The sequence below is a fragment of the Erythrolamprus reginae genome, chromosome 7, assembly GCF_031021105.1.
Source record: "Erythrolamprus reginae isolate rEryReg1 chromosome 7, rEryReg1.hap1, whole genome shotgun sequence".
NCBI classification, from domain to species: Eukaryota; Metazoa; Chordata; class Lepidosauria; order Squamata; family Dipsadidae; genus Erythrolamprus; species Erythrolamprus reginae.
The window spans coordinates 14,620,056-14,642,516 of NC_091956.1; the positions used below are offsets into that span (position 1 = coordinate 14,620,056).

At 44.3% G+C, this 22,461-nt stretch overlaps 1 protein-coding gene across 8 annotated transcripts in view; it reads left to right on the forward strand.

The window, feature by feature from the left end:
* APBB2 (amyloid beta precursor protein binding family B member 2) overlaps positions 1-22,461 on the forward strand; it is a 152,269-nt gene that overhangs the window by 114,382 nt on the left and 15,426 nt on the right. For all 8 annotated transcript variants that reach the window (XM_070757029.1, XM_070757035.1, XM_070757030.1 and 5 more), the window contains 2 exons: positions 18,716-18,830; positions 20,576-20,663. In XM_070757029.1, coding sequence (XP_070613130.1) covers positions 18,716-18,830; positions 20,576-20,663 — 203 coding nt within the window. The remainder of the gene's footprint in view (positions 1-18,715; positions 18,831-20,575; positions 20,664-22,461) is intronic.

Consider the following 22,461-nt stretch of genomic DNA (forward strand, 5'->3'; position numbering starts at 1 on the left):
AATATACATGAATGCTTCGTGAGCAAGTGTATTGCCTAAGTGAATTAATATTCTTCAAACAGAATACAAATCCAATTAAATAATGTTTAAGAATACATAATAATAGTCTTTCCACTTTTAAAAAAAGTATTTACATTTATAGCTTTTTTCTTTAACCTACATAAGTGGTGAAGAAGTATATTCTTCAAACAACATACTAATAGCAATAATAATAGTGTTTAGGTATACAAGATAATAATGTTTCAACTTCTAATATTTTTTAAAGTAATTGAATTTATAGGGTTTTTTTTCTTTAACATACATGAGTGCTTGGTGAACAAGTGTCTTGTCTGGATCAATTAGTATTTTTCGAGCAGCATACTAAGAGCAGTATACATGCTGTATACATGATAATATACATGATAATCATGTATACATGATAATCATCTTTCAGCTTCTAACATTTACTACCACTGGCAGCTTTTTATGGGTGTACAGTATTATTTGGTTGGAGACCTGCTGGGTCTGGGGAGGGGGGTGGAGTAGGGCAGGTAGTAACAAGATTCGGCCACCGACACGCTTAAATATGACACCTCACGGGGTAGGTTCCACTTACCTTCACTACTGTTTCACATCGCAACGGAACTGTGTTTTGCTTAAATGCGCACCCCATTACCTTACACATATGACCATCTGCGCATATGCAAAGGGTTCTTTGCACCACCACGGCGCCTGGAGAACCAATTCGGAGGGGCATGGACAACCAGCCATTGCTGCCAGTACAGCGAATGGGGGCAAATTCCCACCACCCGTATGGGCGAGCTGGTCCAAACTGGCAACAGTCTACTTCAGCTAATGGCTAGCTGTAGTTCAGCAGTTCAAATGTCACCACTGGCTCAAGATCAACTCAGCCTTCCGTCCTTCCGAGGTCTGAGGTAAAATGAGGACCCAGATTGTTGGGGGCGAGAGGCTGATTCTTTAAACTGCTTAGAGAGGGCTGTAAAAGCACTATGAAGCGGTATACAGTGGTACCTCATCTTACGAACGCCTCTTCTAACGAACTTTTTGAGATACGAACCCGGTGTTTACGATTTTTTTGCCTCTTCTTCCGAACTATTTTCACCTTACGAACCCAAGCCGCTGCTGCTGGGATGAAGGGGTTTCTTTTCCCCCCCTTTTTTGAAGAAAGAAAAGGGAGGAGCGACTTGGAGGGGGAAAGAGTTTGCATTTTAAAAAGTAGGAGAACAGCGTGCTTGCACAGGCACTGAAAGGGTGTCTTTTGAAGAAAGAAAAGGGAGGGGCGCCCCCCTTGCCTTTCTTCCTTCCCACTCACCCTTTAGCCTAGCCTTGCTTCTTCCACCCGCCCCCTTTAGCTGCTCCTCCCTGCCCTCTGTTCGCCTCCCTTCTAAAGTTTGGGATTTTCCTGAAGGATTTGCACACATTATTTGCTTTTACATTGATTCCTATGGGAAACATTGTTTCGTCTTACGAACTTTTCACCTTACGAACCTCCTCCTGGAACCAATTAAGTTCGTATCATGAGGTACCACTGTATTAGTCTAAACGCTATTGCTATGGTGCCAACGCAGACTTCATGGCATTATATGAGATGCTAGTTCTTATTTTCAGGTTCTGGAACATTTGGTGATTCATTGGATAAGCATGAAAGGAAAATCTGCTTTTTGTAGCCTTCATTCATGGATGGCAGCCTCGTGCATTGCTCTAATGCAGCGTTTCCCAACCGGTGTGCCGACACAGCCAGGTGTGCCGCGACAGCGACAGCTGGGCGGGGAGTTGCCGGTGCCTCCGACCTCCCGGCTCCTGCCCGATGCCACGGTTTCTGGCGCTCTCCTGCTGCGCCCCAAAGAAGGAAGGCAGGAAGAAAGAGAGCTTCATTCTTCCTGCCTTTTTCCCGCCTTCAATGGCATCGGCGGCAAGTGTCCTTTGGGGCCCGGTGGGAGGGCACTGGCAGCGGAAACAGGCTGCCGGCTGCAGCGGCCCCGGGCACCGTTCCCTGTAGGCTGCGCACGCCAACGCACCCCAAAATGCCCCCCCCGCGCACCCTTTTCCAGGGGCGCACAGGGAGCCGCGGCCACCCGCCCGCCTGCCCGATTTCCCTCCGCGCGGCTGGGGACGCGGATCCACCGCCCTCGCCAGCCCGATCTCCCTCCACCCGAGTGGGGAGGTGGATTCGCCGCCCCTGCCAGCCCAATTTCCCTCCAGTGGCTGGGGACGCGGATCCACCGCCCTCGCCAGCCCGATCTCCCTCCACCCGAGTGGGGAGGTGGATTCGCCGCCCCCGCCAGCCCGATCTCCCTCCACCCGAGTGGGGAGGTGGATTCGCCGCCCCTGCCAGCCCGATTTCCCTCCAGTGGCTGATCTCCCTCCGTGTGGGGGGGGGGCGACGAACCGACGACCGGGGGCTGTCCGTCCGTGTTGGGTGGTGCAGGGCAGGCACAGGCAGCCCCAGGGGAGAACAAGGGAGGGAGAGAAAGGAAAGAGAGAGAAAGGGAGGGAGAGAAAATTGAATGAAGGAGGGAGAGAAAGAAAGTAAGAAGTAGAAAGGATAGAGAAAAAGGAAGAGAAAGGGAGGGGGAGAAAGGAAAGAGGGGGGAAGGGGGGAGAGAAAGAAGATATGAAGGAGGGAGAAAAAGAAAGAGAGATAGAAAGGAAAGAGGGAGAGAAAGGAATGAGAGAGAAAGGGAGGGAGAGAAAGGGAATGAAAGAGGCAGAAGGGGTGAGAGATAGAAAGGATAGACAGAAAGGGAGAGAAAGGAAAGAGAGAAAGGGAGGGAGAGGAAGGAAAGAGATGAGAGAGGAAGGGGGAGACAGAAAGAGAAGGAAGGAAGAGAGAAAGAAAGAGGGATGGAGAGAGAAAGGAAGGAAGAGAGAGAAAGAAAGAGGGAGAGAGAAATAGAGCGAAAGGGAGGAAGAGAGATTTTTTTTATCCAAACTTTTTTTAGCGCCCCCCCCCAATGTTCCCCAGGATTTTGAAAATATGAAAAATGTGCCGCGGCTCCAAAAAGGTTGGGAAACACTGCTCTAATGAATGGTTAATAACAGAGTCTTGCAAACTGGAGGCCCACAAACACACCCCAAGATGAAGAAAGCCTGGAAAAAACCCCAAAATACACAACTCTAGCAGTGAAGGGCTCCACTTTTGCTTCTGTGTGCCCCAACGCAGAAGCAAAAGAAAAGCAAAATTTCCCGAAATCTCGTCCTCGCGTGAGATTTTGCTTCGGGCGCATGCAGATAAGGGAAATCTCACAGAAGGGCACGTGCGCATGTGTTGGGGGCAAGTGCCCCCCGCCGGCCTCCGGAACCCACCAGAAAGTCCTACTGTATCGCCGATCCCATTCATACCGGGTAGGGCCCATTACTCAACTCTATGTGAGAGAAATGCCACTAGATTATTAGAATTGGTGATCAGTCTTGGCTTTCTTTATCTTTACGGTATCTGCTGAAGAATAGAATAGAATGTCTTTTGGGTGGGATAAATGATATACAGTAGTACCCCTAGATACGAGCATAATTCGTTCCAGAAGGGAGCTTGTATGTCGAGGCAACTCGTATCTGGAACAAATAACTTTAGACGTTGTTTTTCCTCTCCAAGATAACCAAAAGCAAGGATTCTTGCGCCACCTAGTGGACGCTCGGCTCGTATCCCGAATTTGAGCTCGGGACAGGAACAGAAATGTCTCTCCCCTCGTGGCTCGTATCTTGAAATACTCACATTTAGAGCAGCTCGTATCTAGAGGTACTACTGTATATATAAAAAAACATATAGCCTCTCCCTGGTAGAAAGCTGAAGGGATCAGATCTGGTGGCCTAGAGGTTAATTCTCTGCCTTACAAGGTAAAAGCTCCGGGATCAAATCCCAGTAAGGGTATGGCTAGCTGATGAGGCCAGAACAAGGCCGAAATAGCGCTATGCTAGTCTCCCTTAATTTTAAAAATTCAGCAAAAATATGTGATATATATGTGAGGGGAAGAAAAGACTTATAAGAAACGTCATGAAGGTGTTAAAGAGGGGTGTGTGGAAGAACAGGGTCCTGTCAGTCTTTTCTTCCCCTCACCCCTCAGCGCACGTGTGGAGAAATTTCCGCGTTAACTATTGTCTCTGGCCTTACGCATCGGATTTCCAAGTGTGAAGGATAAAGACGGCTGACTTTCTGCTGTAATGTAATCCCCTCCGCGAGAAATTGCACAAAGCCGTGACTTTAATTATGTCTTTAGAGCGGTTACTTCACCATTAACGTAATTCAGCCACAACGAGAAACCAGGCCCTTTTTGAATTATTAATCTCTGAGATGTGTTCTGAGAGGCACACATATTGTAAATAATTTATTCTGGCAATGGAAAGCCTTTCTTTCTTTCTTTCTTTCTTTCTTTCTTTCTTTCTTTCCTTCTTTCTCTTTCTTCTTCCTTCCTTCCTCCTTTCCCTTCCATCCATCTTCCTCCCTCCCTCCCTCCTCTTTCTTTCTTTCTTTCTTTCTTTTTCTTTCTTTATTTTTCCTTCCTTCCCTTCCATCCTTCTTCCTCCCTCCCTCCCTCCTCTTTCTTTCTTTCTTTCTTTCTTTCTGTCTTTTTCTTTCTTCTTCCTTCCTTCCCTTTCATCCTTCTTCCTCCCTCCCTCCTCTCTCTCTCTTTCTTTCTTCTTTTGTTCTTTCTCCTTCCCTCTCCTTCCTTCCTTTTTTCTTTCTTTCTTTCTCCTTCCTCCCTTTACCTTCTTTCCTTCCTTTTCCATCCATCTCCCTTCCTCCCTTCTTCCTTCCTTCCTTCCTTCTGTCCTTCCTCCCTCCCTCCCCCTTCTCCTTCCTTCCTTCCTTCCTTTCTTTCTTTTTCGCCTGCCTCCATCTTTCCCTCCTTCCTTCTTTACTATCTTCTTTTTCATCCATCTGTCTCCCTCCCCCTTCCTTCCTTCCTTCCTTTCTTTCTTATTCGCCTTCCTCCTTCTTTCCCTCCTTCCTTCCTTGCTATCTTCTTTTTCATCCATCTATCTCCCTCCTCCACCTTCCTTCCTTCCTTCCTTCCCTGCTACATTTAAATATATACATCACTTTTGAAAACCGTGCATGTGCTTTTTGAAAAGATGCACGAGTTCCGTAACGGTTTAATATTGCAGCTGGGCTAAATATAAAAAGGAGAATTGCTGATTTGTGACACAAATGGATGATTAGAAAATGTGGGAGTCTAATTAGATCTTTAAAAACTGTCGTGGTGGTACCCTTTTCAGGTTGCCTGTTCATTCTGTTTAATTCCACTAAAAGGTAGGAGAGTGGAGAAAGTTATAATAATTGTGCCTGTCAGTTCAGATGGGAAGAAGAAAATATGATTTGGAAACACAGGTGGATAAGCACACAACACCTGTCGGAAATTCTTCAAATCCAAGCATGCTTCTTCCCAGCATAGAAACATAGAAATATAGAAGACTGACGGCAGAAAAAGACCTCATGGTCCATCTAGTCTGCCCTTATACTATTTCCTGTATTTTATCTTACAATGTTTAAATTCAGGCATGTTTAAATTCAGCTACTGTGGATTTACCAACCACGTCTGCTGGAAGTTTGTTCCAAGGATCTACTACTCTTTCAGTGAAATAATATTTTCTCATGTTGCTTTTGATCTTTCCCCCAACTAACTTCAGATTGTGTCCTCTTGTTCTTGTGTTCACTTTCCTATTAAAAACACTTCCCTCCTGAACCTTATTTAACCCTGTAACATATTTAAATGTTTCTATCATGCCCCCCCTTTCCTTCTGTCCTCCAGACTATACAGATTGAGTTCATTAAGTCTTTCCTGATACATTTTATGCTTAAGACCTTCCACCATTCTTGTAGCCCGTCTTTGGACCCGTTTAATTTTGTCATGTCCCGCAGCTGCAAACGTCAGTCCTACAATCCCAGGAAAATTCACCATTATACTCTTTAAAGTATAAGAAGTGTTGTGACTTGTGCTATGTAGCAGCTCTTCATGGTCGTTTTATTCCCCAAATCCAAAACCTAGCACATATCTGATCACAATATTCTTATCTTTCAAACGTTGGTGTTTGGAAGAGGATTCTGGGGAACCAGAAATCAGTCGGTCCGAAACGCCCTATCTAACAAAATGAAATTCAACATGCAGAAAAGTAAAGTCTTAGGCAAGAAAAACTAAAAGTAAATACACTGCTCAAAAAAATAAAGGGAACACTTAAACAACACAATATAACTCCAAGTAAATCAAACTTCTGTGAAATCAAACTGTCCACTTGGAAACATAGAAGCATAGAAGATTGACGGCAGGAAAAGACCTCATGGTCCATCTATTATTATTATTATTATTATTATTATTATTATTATCATCATCATCATCATCATCATCATCATCATCATTTATTACATTTCTATGCCGCCCGTCTCCGAAGACTCCGAAGACTAGTCGGCCCTTATACTATTTCCTGTATTTTATCTTAGGATGGATATGTGTTTATCCCAGGCATGTTTAAATTCAGTGACTGTGGATTTACCAACCACGTCTGCTGGAAGTTTGTTCCAAGCATCTACTACCCTTTCAGTTTCTGTGTTAGAAACATAGAAATATAGAAGATTGACAGCAGAAAAAGACCTCATGGTTCATCTAGTCTGCCCTTATACTATTTCCTGTATTTTATCTCAGGATGGATATACGTTTATCCCAGGCATGTTTAAATTCAGTGACTGTGGATTTACCAACCACGTCTGCTGGAAGTTTGTTCCAAGCATCTATTACTCTTTCAGTCAAATAATATTTTCTCACGTTGCTTCTGACCTTTCCCCCAACTAACCTCAGATTGTGGCCCCTTGTTCTTGTGTTTACTTTCCTATTAAAATCACTTCCCTCCTGAACCTTATTTAACCCTTTAACATATTTAAATGCTTTAATCATGTCCCCCCTTTCCCTTCCGTCCTCCAGACTATGCAGATTGAGTTCATTGAGTCTTTCCTGATAAGTTTTACGCTTAAGACCTTCCACCATTCTGGTAGCCCGTCTTTGGACCCGTTCAATTTGATCCATATCTTTTTGTAGGCATCTTTTTTAGCCAGGAACAATCTACGTTAACGGAGTCCGGCAGCATTGCTGATCAAATGAGGATCTATTCATTTGCATGCTTTTCATAAAGTATTTATTTGGATGCCATATTTCTTAAGGTGCAGTCAGGATTTTTTATAGCCATTCGTACAGGCGAGACAAAATTGAAAGCTATAAAAAGCTGCTTTAGAATTCAGCGTGAGCCTCGAAGTAGATTTAAAAAAAACCACACACACACACACACATGCAGGCCTACGTGATACATTCAGCTGCCTAAAGTAACTCAAAGAGAGTACAATAATACAATACGGGTAGGGCTCAACTTACAACAGGTTATTTAGTGACCGTTCCGAGTTACAATGGTCTTGAGGAAAAAAGTTATGATCAGTACAGTAGTACCTCTAGATACGAGCTGCTCCACATGCGAGTATTCCAAGATACGAGCCACGAGGGGAGAGAAATTTCTTTTCGAGACCCGAGCTCAAATTCGGGATACGAGCCGAGCATCCACTAGGTGGCGCAAGAATCCTTGCTTCTGGTTGTCTCGGAGGGGAAAAACAAAGTCTAAAGCCATTTGTTCCAGATACAAGTTGTTCGACATACGAGCTCTGTTCTGGAACGAATTAAAATCGTATCTAGAGGTACTACTGTATTGGGGGGAGGGGGAGGCGTTCTGGTAGCGAAAATGGAGTTGTGCGCACAGCTCTGAGTGACCGGTGGGCGGGCACGCGCATCTGAGCGTGCGCAGAATTTTGCCAATTTTTTGTTTCTGAGCATACATAGAATTTAAAAACCCACCAAAATCTCACGCGTGCGTGCGTCCTTTTGTGAGATTTTGCTCCATGCACATGCGCAGAAGCAAAATCTCGCTCAGGTACATGCACACATGCGCCAGGGTTGCAGAGCTCCGCGGGAAGCACAACGGTAGTGACAGTAATTGAAATTTGCACCTAGTTATGACCATATTTCAGACTTACGACCATTGCAGTATACTCATGGTGACATGATCAAAATGTGAAGGTTTGGCAACTGCATGTACTTATGACATTTGCAATGTCTTGGGGTCATGTAAACTCCTTCTGACAAGTAAAATCCATGGGGAATCCAGATTCACTGAACAATCCTATTGCTAATTTAAGAACTGCAGTGATTTGGATCATAAAAGAGGGAAAATTCACTTAGCAAATGGCTCAGTGACATAAATTTTGGGCTCAGTTGTGATCATAAGTTGAAGACTACTATATAAGATTAGTTGGTCGACCTGCTGGATGGAGTTAGCTTCTGGATAAGGATTACAGTGTTCCCTTGATTTTTGCGGGTTCGAACTTCGCGAAAAGTCTATACCACGGTTTTTCAAAAATATTGATTAAAAAATACTTCGCGGTTTCCCCCCCTATACCACGGTTTTTCCCGCCCGATGATGTCATATGTCATTGCCAAACTTTCGTCCGCCTTTAATAAATATTTTTTTTAATAAACTTTAATAAAGAAACATGGTGAGTAATAATCTAAATGGTTGCTAAGGGAATGGGAAATTGCAATTTAGGGGTTTAAAGTGTTAAGGGAAGGCTTGTGATACTGTCCATAGCCAAAAATGGTGTATTTACTTCCGCATCTCTACTTCGCGGAAATTCGACTTTCGCGGGCAGTCTCGGAACGCATCCCCCGTGAAAATCGAGGGAACACTGTATATATTAATAATACAAAAGAATAATATTTTAAATAATACAAAGCAAATAAATTCCAAATGACAGAAATTCCAAATTCCCTGTCGATAATTTGATCCTGAATGTTTCTCTTCATTTTTGGCAAGTTTATTTCTTTTTATTTTGGCCTTTATTTCCCCCACGCTCTTTTCTCACCCCCTCCATTTAATTATCTCTGAGTCTTGAAGATTGTCTGGACAAATCCCTACAGTTTTCTTGATAAGGTGAGCCAAGAAAACAACACTCGCTATAAATGTCAAGGAGCTTGTATTTTTAAAAGCATCCAAGAGTGATTGTGATTACAATAAATCAGACAACTCATCTAGGAGAGATCCAGAGACTTGTCAAAATGAGGAATCGGGGTAAGGGAGGAGGGTTTGTGAGTAGCTCAACTCCAGGGATGGGCCACAAACCGGAACGCCCTTCCAGTGGCAGAAATTGAGCGGGAAACCTTGCTCCATTGCCGGCAGGCATGCGTGCACCGGCACAATTCCAGTAAAAATTGCCGGGGTTTTTGGAAGCAATTTTTGCCCAAATCTCACAGCCGCAAGGACATGCACAGCAGCCTAATCTCGCTAGGGTGCCTAGAGCGACAGCTGGGGCCAGCACCAACAGCAGCCTGCCTGAGCTCCAGCCGCGTGGCCTGCTCTCTGCTCCCCCATGCTGCAGTCATCTCTTGGTGCACGCAGGAGAGCACAGAGCAGGCTGCGCGGCTGAAGCTCGGGGCCGCCCCACCTGCCCATCGACCTGCAGGAGATCGAGAGCAAGGTAAGGGCCACGACTTGGTGGAGGGGCAAGCAGACAGAGCTACCGCTCATGACGGAGTAAGCAGGCCGCTCGTGATGGCACTGGGGGTTTGCAGAATGGGCTCGTGGCACACTGGGGGGCGCGGTGGAGGGGCAGGTCGATGGAGCTACCGCTTGCGGACCCGTGCAGGCAAGCGGATGGGAGCAGACTGGCAGCTCTTACCTTGTTTTGCCGGTCGCATCAGATCAGAGCAACTGGCAGGTCTTCTGTCCAGTTTTTAGGCCTTTTTGCTTTCGTGCATGCGCAGAAGCCAAATCTTGTGCCGGGCGTGCGTTCCCGGCCTGTTCCAGTAGGGCCAGGAATGGTGGTCCACCACTGCTCAACTCCCACAGTGGAAAAATAGGAGCAGAATTGGGTTTCTACATGGCTGGGGTTCGGGTGGGGGATGACTTACTGGTAGCGGAAAGCGATCTGTGTGCGTAGCTCCAGGTGACCGGTTGGCACAGGCACGCATTGCAGTGAGATTTGGCTTCTGTGCATGCGCAGGTAGCAACATCTTGCAAGAGATTGCACAAGAGAGAGCCGCTGACTTTGGTGCCACGATTAATCTCATATCATAAATAATCCTTCTTTTAAAACTTCACAGACGTTTATATCAGACGTTAATCTATTAATTACATAGATAGGAAATTCTGTGTTGTTACTTATTATATTATTTGAGTGGTGTGGTAGTCTAGAGGTGGATCTCTCCTCCTTCACAATCAGGAGGCTGTGTGTTTGATCCTAGATTGAGGCAGATATTTTTCTCACTGGGCAAAACGAGAATATATCTACTGAACAAAACTCTGCATTGGCGACAGGGCAGGGCGCCCGGCCAGTAAAGCTCTCTACTAGTTCCATTCAGTTGCCCAGACTTTACCCCACAAGGGATTATGGGTCATTAAAAGAAAATGACGAAAACGACATTAGATGGTTTGATGATATAATTCTACTGAAATTATTGTTGTTGTTGTTAAAATCCATATCAGTTTTCTTCACAAAATGCTATTTAACTGACTTGATGACAAGAATATGAATGGATAGAAATTAAAAATAGTTAAAATAAATAATTATTTTGGAAGTGATGTTTAAGAACCAAGTAGAAACTAGAAGGTAGAACCCCAGATGACGAAATAAGAAATGGTGGTAGCAGTAGACAATAATGTAACACAGAGTTAGAATAGTTGATGTATGTTATTTTAAACATATAAATTCTTTGTTATTTCTTAACTATTTTAATTGCTGAAGTTAATGAAATATTTGTTTTGTTTTTTGCTTTGTTCTTTTTTCTTCTTTGCAGATAAGAAAAAATTATATATATAATTTGTTAGACATTGAAGTGGTAATTTTTATTTTTACAATTTAAAGATTTTTTATTGCTAATAGTTTAAATGTTGGAGGGAGGAAGCTATGATTGTTTAAATGAAAAAAGAAAGTTAAGATTCTCCATTAGATAAAAAGTTTTAGACATATACAGTGTTATGTATTGATGCTGTGTTTTTATCTATGTATATTTTTATTGTAAGGTGGAGAAAAATTAAAAATTAATACCCCCCCCCCCAAAAAAAGAATAAAAAGTCATTCCTTATATTCACGGTAGCGTTATAAATATGTAGTGGTGTTTGAAAATGTCTTGCTATATCAGTAAGGTTACAAATAATACATTATTTTGGGATATATGGTAATAAATGACTTTGATTTCAAGAGATCGTGATGCTGAACAAGTTTAAAAATTTAGGAGAGACATGAAATACAGTAATTGTCTTTATTATAAGAACTTTCATAATATCCAACCTGAATTTATGAATCTTTTCTTTTGCTTGCTGTAATAATCAATAACACGAATGTTTTCCTGAGTTATAACCTGAGATCTTTTCAAAAAACATTATTATTCAGCCCAAAGGAGGAATAGATTTCCTGTTCAGTTCTGCGCACACAAAAAAGGATAATGAAAGAATGAAAATAGCGGTTTGCTTTTGGAATCAGTTACAGATTCCAGGGTTTTCGCCTCAAAGAAACGCAGGAACCGGGAAGGATGGCGGAAAACCCTGCATTGTGTAGCACAAACACATGACTTATTCATTCCTTTTTGAGGCTGTCGCTTTCAATATGATCTCCCCTTTGGAAAACACGGCGAGAAGGGACGCATCTGTCGTCTGGATTCTCCATTTGTGTGCGATATTTTAAGCCCATATTTCACTTCATGTGTCGCCTGCCACTCAGCTGCGATCCTCGTGGGCCTCGTGACAACTTCCAAAAATACTTCTAAGCGGGGACAACCTCCAACTAGAACAGAAGTCCAGAAAGAAAATTGTTGTCCAACTTAGTCAAGGGCAACAAAACGGGGAAGGTGGGAAGGAGCTGAGTTTTTTCCGTCTCTGTGTTTTTCCTAACTCTCTCTCTCTCTGCTCTATTTTTCCATGCTTTTCCGGATTCAGAGAAAGGTAAAAATAATGTTTTTTTCCCTCCTCTATTTCATGCCCTGCCTGTCTGTCTTACTGACTGACTGACTGAGTGACTGACTTTTGTCTTTGTGTTGCCTTGTGTTGCCAAGTTCTGGTTGAAGGATTGGATTATGGCTTTGGGTCCCTGTTGTTGATCGGACTGGAATCTCTGGATCTCTTGAATTTACCTCAGGGTTTGTTTCAGGGCTAAAATGCTCCCAGTTCGCTCGGGCCTGTCAGTCGTCGGAGACCTGGTCGCGAAAGGAGCACGAAGCTCTGCCCACTTGCTCGGACGCTGCTATTTGAGTTATTTTTACTCTCTACGCATGCGCAAAGTAGTTCTATGCATGTGCGGAGGGTAAAAGAATACAAATGGCGGTGGGTGGGCGGAGCCTAATGCTCCCTTTGCAACTGGCTCTCCGACGACTGACATGTACGAATGAACCATGCGTATTTTACCCCTGATTTGTTTCTCTTTTCCTCCTAAGATAGAAAGAAAACTAGGTGAAGGGAGTGGAGGGAAGTAAGAAAGGGGAGAGAAGGAGAAAGAAGGTAGAAGGAAGGCATGGAGGCAGAGGGAGGAGAGTGTAAAGAAATGTATTTATTCGACTTCTAATCGCAAAGGACTCAGGGCGGAAATGAAGAAAAATAGACTGATGGGCAGGTGCAAAAGAAGATATAGATTTATGGCTGATTGGATAAAAATGTGTAATTGTTTATGTTGCTAATGAATTTTAAGGTACCGGTATATCGAAATGGCCCGGGCGGGGGGGGGGGGGGCTAACCCGAATATGCCAAGACTGAATTTGAAAATTAAGGGAGACTAGGATAGATCTATTATATATTATATTCTGTTGGATCACCCTAGTATATTAATTTGTTCATAGCCAACAAACTATGTTCTGTATCACATAGTTTGGCTGAATTTTTAAAATTAAGGGAGACTAGGATAGTGCTATTTCGGCCTTATTCTGGCCTCATCAGCTAGCCATACCCTTTGATCCTGGGGCCTCTGCCTTGTAAGGCAGAGAATTAACCTCTAGGCCAACAGATCTGATCCCTTAAGCTTTGTACCAGGGAGGGACTATATGTTTTTTTTTCTGTTGGATCACCCTGGTGTATTGAAGAATCTGGTAGCCTAGAGGTTAATTCTCTGCCTTACAAGGCAGAAGCCCCAGGATCAAATCCCAGTAAGGGTATGGCTAGCTGATAAGGCCAGAATAAGGCTGAAATAGCACTATCCTAGTCTCCCTTAATCTTAAAAATTCAGCAAAACCATGTGATACATACATACACACAGAGAGAGACAGGGAACCACAAGGGTGGTTTGCAAAGCACTGAATTAGCTAGGAATTGTAGATCAGGAAGCCATTGGGTCATTGGGGGAAAAGCAAAAAAAGAAAATAGTTGCTTGGAGAAGAATGAATAGAATAGAATAGAATCTGTAAAGAATAGAATAGAATGAGGAATGAATAGAATAGAAAATAGAAAAGAATAGAAAATAGAATAGAATAGAATGAAGAATGAATAGAATGGAATATGTAAAGAATAGAATTTAACTTTAAATTTAAAAAAACCGAAGAAAAGATGAAGAGTATAATACTTTGTTTATAGAAAGGGGATAAGAAAGGAAAAGAAGAATGAGTGAATAGAAATAGAGTGAAAGCAGAATAAAATGAAAGAAAATATCTATTGAAGAGTAAAGGAAAGAAAGAATAGAAAGAAAGAATGAATAGAATGGAATATGTAAAGAATAGAATTTACAATAGAATAGAATAGAATCAGGAAGGAATGGAATGGAAAACAAAAAGACAAAAGAAAATCGTTGCTTGGAATTTTATATAAAACTTTAAAAATGCACTTAAAAGTGAAAACTCCAGAAATGGATTCGTGGCTTTGGTTCTGTTGGGTTTTTTTTTCATTAATAGAAATTTACCGCATCGTTCAGGTTGCATTTAATGTGGGGGATCCCAAGGGAAATTAACGCAATAAGTGGCGCACACCAGGCAAACAGCACATAAATTATTTTTTATGTCATTGCATTGAGCAATTGTTGCCCAGTTAAATAGTGCTTAATTGGTTGTCAGATACCGTTCGTGGGGTTATCCAAGCATTGCCATTGATTTTTCCAACAATTCTGGTTCCTTTCTGTTTTGCAAGAATTTTTATTTTTTATTTTTGCTGTTTGTTTTGCTGGTTTAACAGTTCCTTTTTAAAATCTCCTTTTGCAACAAGCCAATTAGTGTTCTTTAAATTAAAAAGGATCCCCTTACTTTATTTAGCTAATGGGCTAAAACAAGCCGCCATCTTGTGTGCGGTGATGTTCCATTGATCATTTTTACAATTTGTTTTACTGGTTTTAACGCACAGCAGAGGTTCAGTTTAATTATGGTGTGGTGGCCTAGAGGTGGACCTCTTGCCTCGCAATCAGGAAGCTGGGACTTCAATCCTACCTTGTTTCCCCGAAAGTAAGACAGTGTCTTACTTTCTTTTTACCCCCAAAAGCCCCACTACGTCTTACTTTCGGGGTATGTCTTACATTGGAAAAAAATTGAAAGGGTCGCGTTCCCGAAGGCATCTCCCCAGAGTCCAGAAGGGCAGCCACGGGACAGGAGCCTCGTGAGCCCTTTTCCAAGTTCAACCTCAGGGCTCCAAGCGGCGTGCACGCCTGGAGCCACAGACGCGTGTCGGGGAAGCGTGTGTCTGGAGGGGAGGAGCCGCTCTGCGCAGTTGGGCAGCCCCACCTGCCTGCCGGAAAGGAGGTGGGCGAAGGAGGGCGCAGCTCCGGCCGCTCGCCTCGAAGCTGATCGGCCTCGCTGGCCGCTTGCAGCTGAGCCTCGGCAGGACTCGGTTGCTGGGACGAGCGTCTTCGCTGCAAGTCGCCGCCCGCTCGGCTCGCTTCGGACCAGCGCCGTCCTTCGCTTTGCCAAGCTGGGGAAGAGGCGGTGGCGCCGCTGCAAGGCGAAGGTGAGGGGCGCGCGGGGAGCTTGGAAGCGATGTCATCGGACTCCCCCCCGGCAATACCCCCGTGTTTCCCCGAAAGTAAGACATATGTCTTACTTTCGGGATACGGCTTATATTAGCCGACCCCCCTGAAACCCCTGATACGTCTTACAATCGGGGGTGTCTTACTATTGGGGAAACAGGGTAGGTAGAGGCAGATATCTCTCTCTCTGGCCACAATGAGAATATCGTAAACTTTTGAAAACCCATCTATGTCGCCAGGCATGGAAGAATTGATATATCCTTAGCTGTCTTGACTTTATGTATGGTGTGTTTGGGTTGTATGATTGTTTTTTAGTAAGGGTTTTTAGAGCTGTTTTAATATTGGATGATGATGATGATGATGATTATTATTATTATTATTATTATTATTATTATTACCTCCGAACCACCTTCTGCCATATGAGTCCCAGTGCCCGGTTTGGTCCCACAGAGTCGGCCTTCTCCAGGTTCCATCAAACAGACAGTGCCGCTTGGCGGGGCCTAGGGGAAGAGCCTTCTCTGTGGGGGCCCCGGCCCTCTGGAATCAGCTCCCCCCAGAGATTCGCACTGCCCCCACCCTCCTCGCCTTTCGTAAGACTCTTGACCCCTGACCGAAGAGTGCAGTATTTCTTGCTGTGTGAATGGTAATGAATGATTTTAAATCTTATTAGAGTTTTTAAAGTTTTTTAGTTAGTTAGTTTTTTAGTTTTTAGTTAGTTAGTTTTTTAGTTAGTTTAATTAGTTTTTAAAGTTTTTTTAGCCGGTGAGACCACATTTGGAATACTGTGTTCAGTTCTGGAGACCTCATCTACAAAAAGATATTGATAAAATTGAACAGGTCCACAGATGGGCTAAAAAATGTTGGAAGATCTTAAGCATAAAACTTATCACAAAAGACTTCATGAACTCAATTTGTATAGTCTGGAGGACAGAAGGGGGACACGATCGAAACATTTAAGTATGTTAAAGGATTAAATAAGGTTCAGGAGGGAAGTGTTTTTAATAGGAAAGTGAACACAAGAACAAGGGGGCACAATCTGAGGTTAGTTGGGGGGAAGATCGGAAGCAATGTGAGAAAATATTATTTTTCCAAAAGAGTAGTAGATGCTTGGAACGATATACGTGGGGAAGAAGGTGTTTGGGATTGAATAGGACTTGATAGCATTGGGAGGAAAAGCAACCCTTCGTCTTGGCCAGATGACCTAGTTTTGACTAAGGGTTTTTGATTTAATTAATAATTGAAGTCCTTTTAATGTCTCGACCTTGCCGGAAAAGGTTTGTTGGCTAATGCTGATGGATCTCTTTGTAGTAGACAGCTTCTAGTTTTCCTGCATCCTCCCTAGACATTTACACTTAATGTATGTGGCTTAAAAAAAAGCAAAGTCTTCTTTTTTTATATCTATATAATATATAATATTTGTATTTGTGTTTGTGTGTGAATACACATACATATTTGTTCGCCCGAGCACGGTCAAAAGCACCAGACTGAAGATGATGAGTGGGACCTCGTCGAAACATCGCCAAGATCCTATCATTAAATATATATGTGTATCTATATATGTATATGTGTGTGTGTGGGGGGATGGATAGATAGATAGATAGATTGATTGATTGATTGATTGATTGATTGATTGATTGATTGATTGATAGACAGACAGACAGACAGATAGATAGATATAACATATTTTTGCTGATAATGAAAAGGCCACTGCCTTACAAAGCAGAGGTTGCAGGTTCAAATCCCAGTAAGGATATGGCTGGCTGAAGAGAGAAAATAAGCTTGAAATAGATCTATACTAGTCTCCTTTCCTTTTCATTATCAGCAAAAATATATCACACTCAGAGGTCGGCTGCTAAGGTGGAACGGTGACATGTGCTCGTCCCCGTGGCTCTGAGTGCTAGCGGAGTCCAGCGTAATTATGCTACTGCACCTGGGCAGGTAGTGAAATAGCACACGGATTGGCGCACCTGCATCTCTGTGTATGATTTCGCTGCCTGCCCAGGTACAGTAGCTACAGGGGCGAGCACACGTCACCGTTCCACCTTAGCAGCCCACCTCTGTTTACACTTATAGATTCTAGTTTTCGGCTATAAAAAGTTTATCAGGGAAGATAAACTTTTTATAGCCGACAACTAGAATCTATAAGTGTAATCAGAGTACACTTGGAACATGGCCTGTGGTAGGACTGAGAGGTGAAAAGGAAGCTGTATGCTCCTCCCGTATACCGGGGGGGCTCAACAAAAAAACCCACATGTGTATATATTACACGGGATAAGACCTGAATATGCCTAGACCTACATACCTATACCCGTTAAAATCTATGTGTGTGTGTGACCTCTGAGTGTAATATATTTTTGCTGATAATGAAAAGGAAAGGAGACTAGTATAGATCTATTTCAAGCTATTTTGCTCTCATCAGCTAGCCATACCCTTACTGGGATTTGAACCTGGGGCCTCTGCCTTGTAAGGCAGTGGCCTTAAACTTCTAGGCTATTTTATAGCCGACAAACTATATTCTATATGTGTAATATATTTTTGCTGATAATGAAAAGGAAGGGAGACTAGTATAGATCTATTTCGAGCTAATTTGCTCTCATCAGCTAAGGATAGGGCTAGCTGATGAGAACAGACAAGCTTGAAATAGATCTATACTAGTCTCTCTTCCTCTTCATTACCAGCAAAAATACGTTATACATACGTGTATGTATGTATGTAATGTATGTACAGTGAACCCTCGAGTTTCGCGTCCTCAAGGATCGCGAAAGGGCTATTTCGCTAGTTTTCAACCCGGAAGTAAACTCCACCATCTGCGCATGCGTGCCCTTCCACGCATGCGTAGATGGTGGAGTTTCCCCGCCGGGCAGAGGCTTCCCTGGGTCTTCCCCCTCTTGCCCCGTAAGACCCCAGCGGCGGTGGGCTGGAGCGCGAGCTTGGGGCAGCCTAGCTCCGCTTCCCAGCTGGGAAGCGGAGCCGGCAACAGCGTGGGCGGGCGGGCGGCGGCGCGCGCGAGCTTGGGGCAGCCTAGCTCCGCTTCCCAGCTGGGAAGCGGAGCCGGCAACAGCGTGGGCGGGCGGGCGGCGCGCGCGAGAGCTTGTGGCAGCCTAGCTTCGCTTCCCAGCTGGGAAGCGGAGCCGGCAACGCGCGCGCGCTTGGGGAAACCCCAGATCCGCTCCCCAGCTGGGGAGCAGCCCCAGCAACGCGCGCGCGCTTGGGGCAGCCTAGCTTCACTTCCCAGCTGGGAAGCGGAGCCGGCAACGCGCGCGCGCTTGGGGAAACCCCAGATCCGCTCCCCAGCTGGGGAGCAGCCCCAGCAACGCGCGCGAGCTTGGGGCAGCCTAGCTTCGCTTCCCAGCTGGGAAGCGGAGCCGGCAACGCGCGCGCGCTTGGGGAAACCCCAGATCCGCTCCCCAGCTGGGAAGCGGCCCCAGCAACTCGCGCGCGCTCCCCAGCAACGCGCTGCGGCGGTGGAAGTAAAAACACCATCTGCACATGCGCAGATGGTGTTTTTACTTCCGCACCGCTACTTCGCGAAAAATCGATCATCGCTTGGGGTCCTGGAACGGAACCCTCGCGATGATCGAGGGTTCACTGTATATATGTATGTGTCATCTGCAAAGGATCAGATGGAGTCGGAAAGAAAGGAAGTCGGAAGAAGTTCTTCAGATCTTTCAGCCGCGGAGCGAAATTCTTCTCTTCCATCGGTGTTTGACTTGTTCTCTCTTAAGTGCTGTATGTTTTAATTGGTTTTTCTTTTTTCTTGTCCAGGGATTTCGCTTATGTAGCCAGAGACAGGGAGACCCGGATTTTGAAATGTCACGTCTTCCGATGTGACACCCCAGCGAAAGCCATTGCCACGAGCCTCCACGAAATCTGTTCGAAGGCGAGTTCTCCTTTGCTTTAATCGGTGGGCTTTGAACGTCTGGCTCCGCTGGCAGCTGGAGGATGGCAAAAATGGCCCCGTTTTTGCAAAAACATCCAGGTCCGCCTTCTGCCGCACGAATCCCAGCGACTGGTTAGGTCCCACAGAGTCGGTCTCCTTCGGGTCCCGTCAACTAAACAATGTCGTCTGGCGGGACCCAGGGGAAAAGCCTTCTCTGTGGCGGCCTCGACTCTCTGGAACCAGCTCCCCCCGGAGATCAGAATTGCCCCCACCCCCCTTGCCTTTCGTAAGCTCCTTAAAACTCACCTCTGTCGTCAGGCTTGGGGGAACTGAACTACCCTTTTCCCCCTAGGCCTATACAATTTATGCATGGTATGTTTGTGTGTATGTTTGGTTTTAATAAGAGGGTTTTTTTTATTTGAAACATTAGATTTGTTACATGCTGTTTATTACTGTTGTTAGCCGCCCCGAGTCTACGGAGAGGGGCGGCATATAAATCTAAGAAATAAATAAATAATTTTTTCACCCATTCTTTCACAAAAATGGGGTGGGCAAAGGATCTGGGTAAAATGGGGCCATTTTTGCCAGCACCTAGGAGCTCCCTGCAAGGCTTCCCAGACCCTTTGCCCACCCAATTTTTGCGGGGAAAAATAGACGAAAAACGGCCCATGACTGGAGAAGGAATTCTGGGAGTTGAAGTCCACTAGTCTTAAATCTGTCAAATTTGACAACCCCGGGGTTAGGGGTGCAAGGGTCTTTCAAACTTGCAAGTTTAAGACCTGTGGGTTTCAACATGACAGGAGGAGGAATTCTGGGAGTTGAAGTCCGCTAGTCTTAAAGCTGTCAAGTTTGAAGTTTGTAAAAGGTGTACATGGTTGTAAAAGGTATTCTGCTATGATATACAGTGTTCCCTCGATTTTCGCGGGGGATGCGTTCTGAGACCGTCTGCAAAAGTCGAATTTCCGCGAAGTAGAGATGCGGAAGTAAATACACTATTTTTGGCTATGAACAGTATCACAAGCCTTCCCTTAACACTTTAAACCCCTAAATTACAATTTCCCATTCCCTTAGCAACCATTTAGATTATTACTCACCATGTTTATTTATTAAAGTTTATTTTAAAAAATTTATTAAAGGCAGACAGAAAGTTTGGCGATGACATATGACGTCATCGGGTGGGAAAAACCATGGTATAGGGAAAAAACCCGCAAAGTATTTTTTAATTAATATTTTCGAAAAACCGTGGAATAGACTTTTCGTGAAGTTTGAACCCGCAAAAATCGAGGGAACACTGTATTACTACACCATTTGGTTCAGAATACCTTTTTCTTTGTTTGCCACCTCTTAAATTTTTTTATTTTTTAATGTTAGATTTGTTTACATTGGCACATTGTTTTATTATTGTTGTGAGCCACCCCAAGTCTTCGGAGAGGGGCGGCATACAAATCTAATAAATAAATAATAAATAAAATAAAAATCCAGGTGGCTCTTATATTCTGAAAAATATGGTAACATCCTAAACCATTATTTACTTCTAATCTGCATGAAATATGAGGGAGATTTTCTCCTCAGCGGTTCTACCCGTCTTCCTACCTCAGCTGGGTTTCTCATACGCAAAGAATACCTCAACTAAATTCCGTTTTCCGGAGTCCAAATGCCGACCCTCGGAAACAAAGGTGATATTAACGGATAAAATTCTCGCCCGAAGAGGGGAAGTAAATTTGCGTTCTCCTAATTTTCCGCAGATTATGGCTGAACGGAAGAATGCCAAAGCTGTGGCTTGCAACCCGTTGCAGGAACGGTCAAACGTCGCTCTTGAGGTTCCTTTGCAAGGTAAATCCGGTGATGACGCGTAGGTTTATTGTCGCGAGGGAGGTTCTCTGCTACTTAGAGTCACGATAGACCAATCGCACCAAATAGGCAGACGGCTGGTCCTCCACTTACAACCGAACCCGAGCCCCCAATTTCCCATTATTAAGTAAGACGCTTGTTGAATTTTTGCCCCGTTGTATCGCTTTTCTTTCCGCCGTGTTTAATCGAAACACCACAGTTGATAAGTTAGGAACACGGCTGGTACATGAATCAGGTGCCCCGTTGACGTGGCTTGTTAGAAGGTCACAAAAGGGGATCATGTTATCCCGGAACACAGCAGAGGTCATATATCTGAACCCGTTGCTAAGCGTCTGAATTTTGATCACCTGATAGATCAAGACGGTGACTCAAAGTTTTGTAACTAGGAAAAATGGTCACAAGCAGGGGTGGGCTGTTGCCCAGATTTGGGGGGGGGGCACAGTGGGGTACATTGTATTATTATTGCTGTTAGCCGCCCCGAGTCTACGGAGAGGGGCGTCATATAAATCTGATAAATAAATAAATAAATAAATAGATAGTGAAAATGGAGCTCCACCCCAGAGCACCCAATTTGCACTGAAAGGTGTTGAAAGAAAATGCAGGGCGTCCTGCATAAGCCACGCCCACAGTATGGTAGTAAAAAAAATTGGTAGCCCTTCACTGGTCACAAGTCATATTTTCGGTGCCGTCATATCTTTGAACAGTCACTAAATGAACTGTTGTAAGTCAAGGACTACCAGTATTGGTCTTGAACTGAGTCAAAGACTAGACCAGTGATGACGAACCTGTTTTTTCTCAGATGCCGAAAGAGCATGCTCACACATGCACGAGTGCCCACACCCATAATTCAATGCCTCAGGAGGGTGAAAACAGCTTCCCCCTCTCCCCGGAGGCCCTCTGGAGGCCGGAAATGGCCTGTTTCCCAACTTCTGGTTAGTGGGCCCAGTGGGCTCATGTTTCCCCCTCCCCCGACTCCAAAGGCTTCCCTGGAGCCGGGAGAGGGTAAAAACGCCCTCCCGCATCCCCCTGGAGGCTTTCTGGAAGCCAAAAATGCCCTCCAAGAACCTCTGCGCAAGCAAAAAACCAGCTAGCCGGCACACACATGCACGTTGGAGCTGAGCTAGGGCAATGGTTTGCATGCCAGCAGATATGGCTTCCCGTGTCACCTGTGGCACCCGTACCATAGATTCGCCATCACTGGAAAGGAAAGTTAGACATTGGCATCTCCCTCCCAAGCTTATACCCAATGTTACAATAATAAACTATTGTTCAGTTCTTAATGGAAATATATTAATCAGTTATTCAAACCATGCGAGATTTTGCTTGTTGCGCATACACATTACTGACCATTACTTTAGAAGATTCCTGACCATAGGCATTTAGCAATAAATCAATTTAATTGGACTGTGTGGACCTAGATTTTTTGCACATGATAGTTACAGCTGCATTCTGACTAAACCATTCGTCGTTTGCAACCCTCGTGCTGGTCAGAAATTTGTGGCTGTTGAGTTATGCTGATTCTGCCTCATAACTGTCACAAGAGGAGAGGATTTATTTTACCAAATGAAGAAATTCCTAGCCCTCCAATGCCTTAATTTCCCCAGATATCAATTAGGGACCTTTATTTCATAGGACCTAGAACAGAGTGTTTATTGGAATCGATAATATCATCGGTTACCTCAGTGATTTTCAACCTTTTTTGAGCCGCGGCACATTTTTTACATTTACGAAACCCTGGGGCACATTGAGCGGGGGGGGGGCTAAAAAAAGTTTGGACAAA